This window comes from Sphaeramia orbicularis, chromosome 3 (assembly GCF_902148855.1).
Source record: "Sphaeramia orbicularis chromosome 3, fSphaOr1.1, whole genome shotgun sequence".
In the NCBI taxonomy this organism is placed as follows: domain Eukaryota; kingdom Metazoa; phylum Chordata; class Actinopteri; order Kurtiformes; family Apogonidae; genus Sphaeramia; species Sphaeramia orbicularis.
Window position 1 is genome coordinate 14,696,290 of NC_043959.1, and position 15,194 is coordinate 14,711,483.

Below are 15,194 nucleotides of genomic sequence, written 5' to 3' on the forward strand. Positions count from 1 at the left end.
CTCCGTTTTTCATTTCTCATCCATTGATCCAATTTAACCTTTGTTCTTACCTCTGTTATTTACAGCTATTACAGCATGGTTTGCATCCATACATCAGACTCATGTTTCTCTGATGGTGTATTTTCCATCTTTGAATCCAGTTTGCAGCTACCTCATAACATCCATGACGTGCAGCTGGAGCTCATCTCTCAGTACGTTCTGGTGACACAGCAGCATGGTTTCACCTTGGCCTGGGACGGACTCCGGGGCTCTGTCTACATCAAACTCAGTCCTGAGTTTGTGGGTAGAACCTGTGGAATGTGTGGAAACTTCAATGCAGACATCCAGGATGACCTCAAGACCAGCTACGGTACAACGCATTGCACCTGACCAGCTAGTCTGTGAGGTTTATGGAGGCAAATTGTGCTCAGTTTAGTTGAAAAAGCATGAAAAATATACCAAAAAAAATCTCTTTTTGACATAAACACAAACAAAAGGTAGAAACCACACTTGTTGCTGATCTCATATATTTCATTCTCTGGACTTTGTGCTCTTGTTGTTTGGTGACACCAAGGCATGCTCATGAGATTAAAGCAGAGAACCAAGAAACAATGAGCAAAACTGATAATGACGACACATTTGTGTATGTATATATATGCGTGTGTATATATATTATCTATGTATACTGATTTCATATTTATATTGAATTGTATGACATGGCACAAATCAAAAATGCTAAATTGAACATTTCACCTCTCATTTGGTCCATATCAGCTACACTATATCCAGACACAGAGGCAGTGTACAGTTCATTACAAATGTGGTAGATAAATGTTAAACTGCTCATGTTTCTCTCTAGGTGTGTTGACTCATGACATAGAAATGTTTGGGAACAGCTGGGTGGAGGCGGAGCCACACGAGGCCCAATGTCCCATGGTGCCATCTGGTTTCCCTTCGCCCTGCACTGGCATCGATGCTCATGTTCTCCTGGTAAAACTGACGACACACTAAGGTGTTTTACAGAAATGACGGGGGTGATGAAATATTGTATATTTCATAATATGGGGACAACAGCATCTGAACACAACACACGTTACTGCAGCTTTCAAATGCCCATTCATGTTTATGTATATTGAGTCTTTCAACTGTTTTTCTTTTAGTTACCTCCGCCAAGGAGGTTATGTTTTTTCCGGTGTTGGTTTGTCTGTCTGTTTGTCTGTGTGCAAGATAACTCAAAAAGTTATGGGTGGATTTGGTTGAAAATTTCAGGAAATGTTGATACTGGCACAAGGAACAAATGATTAAATTTTGGTGGTGATCAGGGGTGGGGGGGCCATGGGGGCCCACTGATCTGCCTTGGCGGAGGTCTGCGCTCTCCGAGTGCTTTTCTAGAAAAGACAGCGCAGACCTCCGCCAAGGCAGATCAGCGGACCCCCCCCCCCCCACCCCCTTATCACCACCAAAATTTAATCATTTGTTCCTTGTGCCAGTATCAACATTTCCTGAAATTTTCATCCAAATCTGGGCCACTGATCTGCCTTGGCAGAGGTCTGCGCTCTCCGAGTGCATCTAGTTTATTTAGTTTTATGTCTAAATAGTTTTAGTTCAACTTTGAAGAAGTAACCAGCTTTTACTTTACTTTTACTGTTTGGGCTTTTGAGGTTTAATTTGTTGAAACTTAAAAGGTAGGATGAAGGAATACAAGACTTCAAATATAATCTACAAAAATATTTTTGTTCAAAATGATCCACATTGTTCAAAGACATGATCTCTTTCAACATTAACCTTTGAGGAAAACCAAGCTGATTTGACTTGCAGTTCCACCTTATTCATATTTCATTGTGTGTTGGTATTTTCATTTAGTTTTCATGATTTTGAAAACTTTTATGTGCATCTTATTTGAGAAATTATTTTTGTCACAGCTAGTATTACATTTTTTTGTTTACTAGATTAAACCCAATGAATAAATATGACCCAGTCTTGTGTAACAAAACCTCACAGTCAGAATATTAATAGTAACCAAGTAACTTAATAGTGTCCAAATAACCAAATCGTTCAAACTTAGACAGTATTCCTAATTCACCTGTAAAATGACCCTCACACCTAGAGGTTAGACTGGTGTTGTATGGGCTGGGCTTTTACCTTCTGTATTTACAGTTTTGGAATCTGTTATTGGTGTGTTTGCAGAAAGTGGAGGAGGTATGCTCCATGCTGCTCGAACCCCCCTTTCAGAGCTGCCATGACTTTGTCAGTCCTCTATCTTACATTGCGAGTTGCTCCAACGACCTCTGCGTGTAAGAATACTGAGTTACATTACCATATCTTTGATGGCTGAACCTATCGGGCTGAGAGGCCACACTTCACCTGGCTCACCTCAAACACTCCTTCTCTGTTTGTTGAAGGTCGGGTCCCAGCGGTGATGTGGTATGCCAGGTGTTCAGCGAATACGCTCGGTCCTGTGCCCACGCTGACCACCCACTGCATGACTGGAGGACACACATTCCACAGTGTGGTACGTCTGGACATGTGAACTCAAAAGGTTCCTTAAAGACAAACATATTATGATTATGTGGGTAATAAAGAGCCTGAAACACAAGAGGAAGCCATGTTACCGTTGGTTACTTTTGTTGTCTTCTATGAACAATGTCCTCAGCAATGTTCGACAGCATTATGAGCATAACGTCCCAAAGTATTACACCAGTAGTCCTCAGTATGTTTACTGTATTACATGTCATAACAGTTGCAGTAGTAAATAATAATTCCAATAATTAACTTCTGTGTCCTAACTTTTTTTTTGGTGTCCAGAGAAGCAGTGTTCTGCAGGTTTACAGCACAGAGAATGCATCAGCTGTTGTCCGGCATCTTGCAGCCTTGAACGTACCTGCATTGACAGCAAATTGGCCTGTTTGGATGGATGTTACTGTCCAGAAGGTATGTCTGCACTCAACTTACTGTCTACTTACTTTCTGTGGTAATTTGGAAAGAAACTATGCTCATTATGGTAATATATTGGTATTTTTCTGGTACAGAGGTTGTTTAGTTTAGATTCATACTTGTAGTCTAATTTTTTGTTTAGGTTTTACTTTCAGTTTAGTCCGAGTGTTAGAAGTGAATTAGTTGTTTTAGTTTTTTTAGATGAACCAACTAGTTTTAATTGAATTTTAGTGGTAGTTGGAGGTTTTTAGGTTTTATGAGGATAAACATGATGGAACAAGGACGAAACAATGCATGTAATTAAGTATGATTGAAAAAGAAAAATTTTATCGAAGGTCTCATATTTTGCAAAGACGTTTTATTCTTGTTCACCATGAATCATGAACACTGGAAGAAAAAACAAAATCAAGTTGATTTGAACTACAGTTTTATTTTGTTACATTATACACCTTATATCTATCAGCATCTCAGCTCAGCTTCAGTTGTTTGTATGTATATATGTATGTATGTACAGTATGTATGTATGTAGGTTTGTACATACAAACATACATACTGCACTCAAAGATCTAAGACTTTTTCTATGTACACAAAAGGCAGGTTTCTCTCAAATATTGTTCACTAATCTGTCCAAATCTGTGTTAGTGAGAACTTCTCTTTTGCACAGATAATCCATCCACCTCACAGGTATGGCATATCAAAATACTGATTAGACTGAGGGGGGGCTTATTTCAGGAAAAATCAGATTCGACTTTAGCCCTGATTTTCTGATGCAACAAGATGTTTTAAGCACTCCTGTGTAATTTTCATCCAAACCACCCCCCCTACCCCGAAAATTACTTTTTCAGCCCTGAAAACATGGGGGTTTTGGCAACTTTCAAACCTTCTTCACTTTTGATAAAGTACAATGTAGCAATATGCTCATGCTGGGCCCTTAAATGTTTTTTTGTGAGACATGTCATGTTTTAGGAGTGCTTTGCACTACAAAAAGTGTAGTGTCAAGGTCAAATTATAGGTCAAAGGTCACCCAAATGGTCAAAAATGCATATTTGATGGAATGAAGCTGTTAATGTGGGTTCTTCCAAATGTTGGGCTCAGGTTCTCTCCTCATAACACATCTATTGACCACAAACAACTTCCATTCAGTAAGACACATTAAACAGAACTATTCACTCTATGTATTCTCCATATAGACATGTCAAAAATAACAAACGGTAGTTTCACATGACTTTGACATTTACATGAATATGTCCTGTTGTGGGCGACACAGTGGTGCAGTGGATAGCACTGGTGCCTCACAGCAAGAAGGTCCTGGGTTCGATTCCAACACCAGTCGATGGGGGTGTGACCTTTCTGTGTGGAGTTTGCATGTTCTCCCCGTGTCTGCGTGGGTTCTCTCCAGGTACTCTGGCTCCTCCCACCATCCAAACACATGCACTGATAGGTTAATGGGTTAATCTAAATCGCCCATAGGTGTGAGAGTGATTGTTTGTCTCTATATGTTCAACCCTGCGATAAACTGGTCACATGTCCAGGGTGAACCCCGCCTTCACCCATAAGTAGCTGGGATAGGCTCCGCCCCTGTGACCCTAGTGAGGATAAAGCGGGTTCAGAAAATGAATGAATGAATGAAGTGTTAGTGATTCCCACAAAAATGTGTGCTAGTGTTTCCTGCCACACTAATGGCGGCAAATTCAAATGGAATGTACATGTTGTCTCTAGTGTGGCTTTGAAATAGGTCTTGGGGGATTCCACCAGGAAACCAGAGGGAAGAGAACTTAGGACATATTTGATAAATTGTCGGAATGGTATGAATTTTTTAAAAAACTAGGCATTTTGGTGACCTTTAACCTACAACATGACCTTGACATTATACTTTTCACAGTACAAAGTACTCTTATGATAAAATATGGCACAAGATCATTAAATGGCCCATCATGAACATATTTATACATTGTACTGGACAAAAGAGTGGAGAAGCTGTGAAAGTTGCGATTTTCAGAGATAAAAAAGTAATTTTCAGGGTGGGGGGGTTTGGACTAAAATTTCAAAAAAATTACACAGGAGTGCTTAGAACATCTTGTTGCATCAGAAAATCAGGGCTAATGTGGTATTTGATATTAAGCCCCCCCCCCCCCCAATTAGACAGCAGGATTATTGCACAGGTGTGCCTTAGGCTGGCCACAATAAAAAGACACTCTAAAATGTGCAGTTTTCCTGTAATGGGGGGGTCAGAAAACCAGTCAGTATCTGGTGTGACATAGAGTTGATCAGGTTGTTGATTGTGGCCTGTGGAATGTTGGTCCACTCCTCTTCAATGACGGTGCTAAGTTGCTGGATATTGGCAGGAACTGGAACATGCTGTCAAATACGCCGATCCAGAGCATCCCAAACATGCTCAATGGGTGAGATGTCTGGTGAATATGCAAGCCATGCAAAAACTGGGATGTTTTCAGCTTCCAGGAATTGTGTTCAGATCCTTCAACACGGAGGCGTACATTATCATGCTGCAACATGAGGTGATGGTCGTGGATGAACGGCACAACAGTGGGCCTCAGGATCTGGTCACAGTATCTCTGTGCATTCAAAATGCCATCAATAAAATGCACCTGTGTTTGTTGTCCGTAACGTACGCCTGTCCGTACCATAACCTCACCGCCACCATGTGCCGCTCCATTCACAACGTTGATGTCAGCAAACCGCTCACCCACACAACGCCATACAGCTGTCTGTCATCTGCCCTGTTCAGTGAAAACTGGGATTCATCCGAAGTGCCAGATGCCATTGAATGTGAGCATTTTCCCACTCAAGATGGTAACGATGACAAACTGCATTCAGGTTGAGACCCCGATGAGGACGACAAGCATGCAGATGAGCTTCCCTGACATGGTTTCTGACACTTTATACAGAAATTCTTTTGTTATGCAAACCAGCTGTTGCAGCAGCTGTCTGGGTGGCTGGTCTCAGATGGTCTTGGAGGTGAAGATGCTGATGTGGAGGTCCTGGGCTGGTGTGGTTACAGTTGGTCTGCAGTTGTGAGGCTGGTTGGATGCACTGCCAAATTCTTTGAAACACTTCTGGAGACAGCTTATGATAGAGAAATGAACATTCAATTCACGGGCAACAGCTCTGGTGGACATTCCTTCAGTCTGCAGGACGACTGCACGCTCCCTCAAAACTTGCGACATCTGTGGCATTGTGCTGTGATAAAACTGCACATTTTAGAGTGTTTTTTATTGTGGCTAGCCTAATGCACACCTGTGCAATAATCCCGCTGTCTAATCAGCATCTTGATATGCCATACCTGTGAGGTGGATGGAGTATCTGTGCAAAAGAGGAGTGCTCACTAACACAGATTTAGACAGATTTGTTAACAATATTAGAGAGAAATAGGCTTTTTGTGAACACAGAAAAAGTCTGAGACCTTTGAGTGCTGCTCATGAAAAATGGGAGCAAAATTAAAAGCGGTGCGTTTATGTTTTTGTTCAGTGTATTTTTGTATGTACAGCTCTGGAACAAAATAAGAGACCACTGCAAAATGATCCTATTCCATGATTTTACCATTTATAGGTATGTGTTTGAGTAAAATGAACATTTTTGTTTTATTCTCTAACCTACGACAGCATTTGTCCCAAATTCCAAATATAAATATTGTTATTTAGAGCATGTATTTGCAAAACACGACACATGGTCAAAATAACAAACAGATGCAGTGTTTTCAGACCTCAAATAATGCAAAGAAAACCAGTTCATATTCATGTCTAAACAACACAATACTAATGTTGTAACTTAGTAAAAGATCAGACATCAATATTTGGTGGAATAACCCTGATTTTCAATGTTAGCTTTCATGTGTCTTGGCTCTCCTCCACTGCTGTTGGATGACTTTATGTAGCTCCTGCATAGAAATTCAAGAAGCTCAGACATGTTCCATGGCTTGGACCATATATCTTCCTCCAGAAGTTTTCAAAGTGGGTTCAGGCCAGGAAATTGGGCTGGCCATGACAGGGTCTTCATCTGGTGGTCCGTCATCCACAGATGGATTGACCTAGCTGAGGCCAGGAGCATTGTCCTGATAGAAGAACCAGTCAAACTCAGAGTTTGGGAACATTGTCAGAGCAGAAGTCCAGTAGTTTTCAATAGTTATTTTTGAATTCCAATTACTTTTGCAGTACTGTTTTTGCCTATTGTAAGAAGATAGTGATGGACACAGTAGTGGTGTTTCTACTTCTTCTTAAATAAGACGTGGCTCAGGTGTTTATTCAGTAGAATAAGGTGTGTTTGTGTTGGAATTCAACAGACACAGGAATGGAATGGCTTTCATACATGCACACATGATGATTTCACAGGAAACTGCAGTGGTCTCTCAATTTTTTTCAGAGCTGTATGTATGTACAGTACGTATGTATGTATGTACAGTACAGGCCAAAAGTTTGGACACACCTTCTCATTCTTCGCATTTTCTTTATTTTCATGACTATTTACATTGTAGATTCTCACTGAAGGCATCAAAACTATGAATGAACACATGTGGAATTATGTACTTAACAAAAAAGTGTGAAATAACTGAAAACATATCTTATATTCTAGTTTCTTCAAAGTAGCCACCCTTAGCTCTGATGACTGCCTTGCACACTCTTGGCATTCTCTTGATGAGCATCAAGAGGTAGTCACCTGAAATGGTTTTCACTTCATAGCTGTGCCTTGTCAGGGTTACTTAGTGGAATTTCTTGCCTTATTGATGGGGTTGGGACCATCAGTTGTGTTGTGCAGAAGTCAGGTTGATGCACAGCTGACAGCCCTATTGGACAACTGTTAGAATACATATTATGGCGAGAACCAATCAGCTAAGTAAAGACAAACGAGTGGCCATCATTACTTTAAGAAATGAAGGTCAGTCAGTCTAGAAAATTTCAAAAACTTTGAATGTGTCCCCAAGTGCAGTCGCAAAAACCATCAAGCGCTACAACGAAACTGGCTCACATGAGGACCGCCCCAGGAAAGGAAGACCAAGAGTCACCTCTGATGCTGAAGATAAGTTCATGCGAGTCACCAGCCTCAGAAATCGCAAATTAACAGCAGCTCAGATTAGAGACCAGATGAATACCACACAGAGCTCTAGCAGCAGACACATCTCTACAACAACTGTTAAGAGGAGACTGCGTGAATCAGGCCTTCATGGTCAAATAGCTGCTAGGAAACCACTGCTCAGGAGAGGCAACAAACAGAAGAGATTTATTTGGGCCAAGAAACACAAGGAATGGACATTAGACCAGTGGAAATCTGTGCTTTGGTCTGATGAGTCCAAATTTGAGATCTTTGGATCCAACCGCCGTGTCTTTGTGCGACGCAGAAAAGGTGAACGGATGGATGCTACATGCCTGGTTCCCACCGTGAAGCATGGAGGGGGAGGTGTGATGGTGTGGGGGTGCTTTGCTGGTGACGCTGTTGGGGATTTATTCAAGATTGAAGGCAACCTGAATCAGCATGGCTACCACAGCATCCTGAAGTGACATGCCATTCCATCCGGTTTGCGTTTAGTTGGACCATCATTTATGTTTCAACAGGACAATGACCCCAAACACACCTCCAGGCTGTGTGAGGGATATTTGACCAAGAAGGAGAGTGATGGAGTGCTGCGCCAGATGACCTGGCCTCCACAGACCTGAACCCAATCGAGATGGTTTGGGGTGAGCTGGACCGCAGAGTGAAGGCAAAAGGGCCAACAAGTGCTAAGCATCTCTGGGAACTTCTTCAAGACTGTTAGGAAACCATTTCAGGTGACTACCTCTTGATGCTCATCAAGAGAATGGCAAGAGTGTGCAAAGCAGTCATCAGAGCTAAGGGTGGCTACTTTGAAGAAACTAGAATATAAGATATGTTTTCAGTTATTTCACACTTTTTTGTTAAGTACATAATTCCACATGTGTTCATTCATAGTTTTGATGCCTTCAGTGAGAATCTACAATGTAAATAGTCATGAAAATAAAGAAAATGCAAAGAATGAGAAGGTGTGTCCAAACTTTTGGCCTGTACTGTATATATGTATGTATGTATGTATAGTACGTATGTATGTACAGTATGTATGCATGCATACGTGTATGTTTGTATGTATGTTTGTGTGTATGTTGACTAGGCCCAGTCCAACATCTGTGAGATGTGTGACCACAAACTAATCATGTAATGCAATGACTTTTTCCAAATTGCATCATGTACAGTTTGCTTCCGAAATCCTGCCAATTCATCGGTGCAGCCCTTATGTGAACACACGTGTATGATTTTTTTTCTCTGTCTTTTGTAATGTGTTCATGGTGTATATCTATATTGTGAGAAATGAGATTTATTGTTCTGGAGTATTCTGAAACCTTGTGTTGCTCATGGGTACCTGGAGCAGGCCGTTAGTCAGTACTTTTAAGCCCATCTCTAAGTGGGCGGAGGACAAACAGCTCTTTAAACTGACATGCTTCCTTTGGGTTCTGCATGGTTAGGTTTGATCTTTGAGAATGGAGGCTGTGTGATGCCTTCTGACTGTCCCTGTGAGTACCATGGAATGTTTTACCCCTCTGGACAGACACTGCAGGAGGAATGCAATAACTGGTGAGTGACTTCTCACATTCAGTAGCATTTTAACTGTCATTGCCATTACACTGAAACAGTTTTCCATAATTTCATTGTCACAGGCAATTTTTCACTGTTCACAATATTGACCTGACAGTTTTGTATGTATTGTGTCTGTCCTGTCATTATTCTTATTCTTATCATCGTTGTTGTTGTTGATGATAATCAGTGGGGTTTTTTTCTCCTTCTATTGTGGTTGACTTAAAACTTAAAATTATTACTTAAAAATTCAAGTTGAATTTAATGCAGGACTGATTAACTCAGTTAAATACCACATTGAATCTGTACTATTTTGGTCTTTTTTTTTTTTTCCCACACACAACTCCTTAGCCCTTAAATGTACCTGAGATGAATGCAGCTGCAGGGTATTGTGCTCCAGACCTTGTAATCTTCTGACCACCTGGGTTTAGTGTGTCTAGTTTCTGTCAGTGATTGTGCTTATTAACTCAGTATTTCATATTCCCCAAGCCACCTGTGGACATTTGTGCTTTCTGTTTCAGTTCATGTGTGGGAGGAGTATGGAACTGCACTGAATACAGCTGCCCAGGTATGTGCCTTCACTTTACCTGAAACTCACTGTAAGAACTAGAGGTTGACCGATTATTGGCCGGGCCAATTATCGGCGCAGATATTTGGAAATTTGACATATATCGGTATCGGCCTTTTTTAATCCGAGGGGCCGATATTAAGAAATCAATTTAAAACTGGGTTATTTCGGCTCAGATGCAGCCACGCCTCGCTCTCTCTCTCTCTCTCTCTCTCTCTCTCTCTCTCTCTCTCTCTCTCTCCTGCACTATCCACTCTGCGCCCTCTGATTGGTTGAGGCTGAAGCTGTCCTCACACACAGACTGGGACTGACTTGTGATGAGACTGAGTTCTACATACATTTTCTCCATTACTCATACATAGTGTGCAGAGCGTTTAGTGCCAGACTGATGAACTAATGTTCTGGTAAAAGCTCATCAGACTCCACCTCAGCGTGCTTCCCTAAAACAAGTGAACAGAGTTTTTTAGGCGCTCTCTCTTAATCCCACACACATGCTTTTCTGTCACAGACTGTTTCCATCTCCATGTTATCAGCAGTCTAATTCACACACATGTCAGGAGGTAATCTGAGTTAGCAGAGCTGCCGCTAATGTTTACTCTGCTCTGACGTTCTTCTGAAACATTAGTAGTAGTTGCAAGATGTAGAGCACAGGGATGTTTAGTGCAGTTTCAGAAGAGTTTTCTGCGTTTACCTTTGACATGTGTTTTCTCTCTGGAGCTTCTCACACGAGAAAAACTTCGCCTCTCCGCGGTGTGTACTCCTTCCGCATCGGACTTTGACGCGGAAGGGGTACCCCCTGCGTCAAATAGTGCTGCTATGGGGCTCTGACCACATGCGTCGGTTTCTGACTATTTGGGATGAGGCTGTGTTGGTATGTAATGTAGTAGTGTGTGTTTGTGTTAAAGTCACATGAAGAACCTTACAACTCACAACTACTAATGTTGCTGTGAGCTTTCTAGTCCTATGATCTGAAAATTAAAGTGAAGATGACAGAGTAAAATTCAGAAGTGATTTACAGGGCTCAAAATTAACTTTTTGACCTAGGAGCACTGTGCTCCTAACCCTAAAAAGTTAGGAGCACAGGCTAAAATCTAGGCGCACCACTATTATATAAAAAATTTGGAGAACAAGCAAAACTCTTGGCCATACCAAGTAATATTCCTATATGTATTTAGGCAAAGTTAACAACCTAGAATAAAGTATTTGAATAGAGTATGAAAGAAAAAGCTTACATTGACACAGGTGCAAAACAATTGTCAGTGTGTGGTATATACTTTAGTTGGTTCTTGGAGAAGAAAGACGAATCACACCATTATTTGCAACAACCAACTTTTGAGGAAGAAACTTTTGACGAATCATGTACACGTCTGGATACCGCTTGTTGTTTATTCATTAGCCCCTCGATTCGCTGGTTACGGTCAGCTGATCGTGTAGCAAGTTGATTCGCGCAACATGATCATCTGACTTGCAGGATACATTACGTCATGGGAAAATACTTGGAACAATGCCAGCGCTACTAACCGGGTTTGGCGGGAGATTGTTTCAAACGTCGGTGGAGTTATTTGATCCCTTTATTTATGCCGCCTGCGCACGCGAGGGGGCGGGGACTAGATTTTCCGCTTCAGTCAGCGGGGCGTGGAGCTTGTTTATTTTCAGCTGACGAGTTACTTCTGCAGCCATTATTCTAGGCGCACGTATTAATTTTCGCTCATTTTTTTATTGGCGCACCGTGCAATCGTAATCTCAAAAACAGTCGCACTACCGAAATTCTCAGGCGCATGCGACCGTAATTCAGTCGCAGTCACGAGCCCTGATTTATCTGAACATGGTGGAACATTTGAAATCCTGTGTGAGCTCATTAAAGCCCTAAAGGCTGTTTGTGTTCTGTCTGGAGTTTAACTGCACTCATAGCAACTATTAGACTTTTTATGTAGCTTTTGTCGTGTTAATCATTAATAATGTATCAGCATAGTTTTGAATGACAGGGTCCCTGCTATCGCATGGTAAAATATAAAATTTAATAATGAAATCAACTTAAGGCTTCCCAAATGCTGTAATAAATGAAGCATGATGAGTTGAGCATATGTCAGCATGTGGCCCAAGAATTTACAACAGTCTCCCTGTATTTTTGTTGTGTTTGAACTTAAAACTAAGACAAGTCATTATAGTTATATATAAATTTTACTTTATTTACTGTGGAAAAATTTAAGGGAGCTATTTATTTAAGCTTTTATTCAACTTTATAAGAGATGCTTCTGAGTCTAGGAAATCCATGCACCTCTGGAGCTATTATTTTCTATTTGTTTGATTAAATAAACATGCTTTAGGCATTTAAACAAAGTTCAGTGTTTGCATTATTCAAAATTTTTCACGCCAATTTTTACACTTTTACTGCAAATGAATATCGGCTCCAAATATCGGTTATCGGCCTCCTCTAACTACTAATAATCGGTATCGGCCCTGAAAAGCCCATATCAGTCAATCTCTAGTAAGAACTTCTCATCTAGCCCATTTTCCTCTTTTGAGTTGAGTAGAGAATAGCAGAGAAAGCTGCCTGTGATAGGCAATACAAAACAATAGGTGAGGTAAGGGTTTCCATAATAGTGACCAGGAAAAGAGCTTCTGAGGAAGGAAGAAGTTATGTTGAGCCAGGAGAAGATAATACATAATAACATTTTATATCCAAACAGTCAAATATTAACTCTACTTTGATGAGGAGGGTGGATTATGGACTTTCTCTTTCAAATTTTGGGCAAAATTTTTTTTGAACTTCGACTCTGTATGTTAGAGATAACTGGAGTAAAGAACTGTTGGTAGAATTAAGTGATGACACATGGTATGAAATACGTGACACTCAAGTGACTACATCTAATTCCAGAAATTGGAAAATATTTTGTTAGAAAAACATAATGAGATTTTTTTATAACACCAAAGATCAAAAAGGCTTCACTATCTTTACCACAGCCCTGTTGGAGGTTGTGTGGTGAGCAGGCTGTGGGTCATGCACATGTTTTTTGGCAGTGCACAAAATGATCCCGATATTGGAATAATATCAGTGAAGAATGTGGAAAAAATATTGGATGCAAATTACCAAGGACATGTTCTGCGCTATATTTGGGTCTTTTAACAGGAAAAGACATACCAAGTAAGGATAAATATTTGATTAAAATCCTCTTGGTAGCATCTAAAAAAGCCATCACACGGAAATGGTGTAAAGAGGACCCCCCCCAGAGGACCCGCCCTACCCTAAATAATTGGAGAGACATTGTGGAAGAAATTCACAACTTGGAGAGACTTACATATATCATAAGACTACGGCAAGTAATATGTAAAGATCGATGGAAAAAATGGACAATATACAGGAGGACAACCGACACTATGTTCTAAATGTTTGTTTTGTAATATATCAAAAATGAAATAATAAAATATAAGTAAAAAAAAAAATCACTGATTAGACTTCGATGACCAAAGGTGCTTGATGATCAAAACCTTTGTGACCTTACAAACATTTTTTTTTTTTTACCATAACCTGAGAGAACTATACAGATACATTAGGATGCAACAACAGCAGACACATTTACAGTTCTTGTTTCCTCACAGACATCTCTCTGGAATTTGAGGTTCAGTATCACTAATAAGACCAACCTAAGTTTGTTTCATGAAGATGAATGTTACTTAATTACAACCCCAAACAAAAACAATTGGTACAGTATAGAAAATGCTTAATAAAGTAGAAATCAGTGATATTAAAAAGTACAGGAATCTTTGTGTTCAGCTTTGACTTGAACCGTTGCCCTTTACACTCTGAAATACTTTCAGATTTCTTAAGTTCATTCTGTTCCGCACCATAGAGGCTGAAATGGAACATTGTTTTTAAACAGTTCAATAATTTTCTCATGCATTTGTCGACAAGCTGGCGATCCTCAGTCCATCCCTGCTCCTAAAGTACTAGACCTTCTTGGAACCGGCTTTTGTGCTAGATGATCATTATACTTATCCCCTCGTGTAAAATGTTATTTCTTCATATGAATTGGCCCTGTCTCAACTTTTATTTGAATATGTTGCAGACTGAATGTGTGGAATAGTGCAACTTAGCCACATTAGCTAATAATTCATGAAGTTAGTCTTACAGAGTTACAATTCCCAGCTTGTTATTATAAACAGCTGTATTACCTAAAGGTTCATGAAATTTACTCAAAGAATTTTTGCCGAAAATCTGACATCAGAGACAATTGTTAGGGGAAATAGCTATCCACCCACCCACTCGTCTGTCCTTCCGTCCATCCATCCATCCATCCATCCATCCATCCATCCATCCTCTGCAGCCTAAAGAGAGGAGCCCAGACTCCTCTCTTCCTGGCCACCTCCTCTAGTTCCTCTGGAGAGATTCCTAGGCCTCCAGGGTTTCCTTGGTCTGCCCCGGGGTCTCGGTCTCCTCCTGGTTGGACTTGCCTGAAACACCTCACCAGGGAGAAGTCCAGAAGGCATCCTGACCAGATGCAGCGGAGGAGCAGCAGCTCTACTCTGAACCTCTCCCGGGTGGCAGAACTCCTCACCCTATCTGTAAAAGCGATCCCAACCATCCTGTGGAGGAACCTCCTTTCCACCGCTCTATCCCTCCCTCACTTGTGAACAAGACCCCAAGTTACTTAAATTCCTCCACTTGGAGCAGCAACTCCTCCCCAACCTGGAAGCGGCACACCATCTTCTTCCAACTGAGAACCATGGCCTCAGAGTAGAGGCAGCTGCATCACATTCAGCTGCGAGCTACCAGCTAAATGTGATGGCCTCTCCTCTATGTCTTTCAAAATGGTGTAGCAAAACATGCTCTTCTTCTGCTTTACTTTGAAAAGTTAATGTTTATAGAATACTTATGTATTTTACCCATTTTGTGAAAGGCAGGTCTATGTGTTTCAAGTTGGATATGTGACATTTTTCTCCCTCTCAGGTGAGTGCTCTGTGACTGGTGACATGTATTTTCAATCTTTTGATGGACGAGTCTTCACCTTCCCAGCGACATGTCAGTACATTCTTGCAAAGAGTCGTAACTCAGGGAAGTTCACCGTCATCATCCAGAATGCCCCCTGTGGAGCTGTGAGTTTGATTTAACACACTTTTT

The 15,194-nt window shown here is 40.9% G+C and overlaps 1 protein-coding gene across 1 annotated transcript in view; it reads left to right on the forward strand.

Annotated features, from left to right (window-relative positions):
* The window catches only part of otog (otogelin), a 153,409-nt gene that overhangs the window by 17,705 nt on the left and 120,510 nt on the right, over nt 1-15,194 (forward strand). Inside the window, 8 exon segments of the mRNA XM_030126012.1 lie at nt 141-349; nt 839-969; nt 2,167-2,273; nt 2,382-2,491; nt 2,785-2,910; nt 9,399-9,507; nt 10,029-10,075; nt 15,024-15,169. Coding sequence (XP_029981872.1) covers nt 141-349; nt 839-969; nt 2,167-2,273; nt 2,382-2,491; nt 2,785-2,910; nt 9,399-9,507; nt 10,029-10,075; nt 15,024-15,169 — 985 coding nt within the window.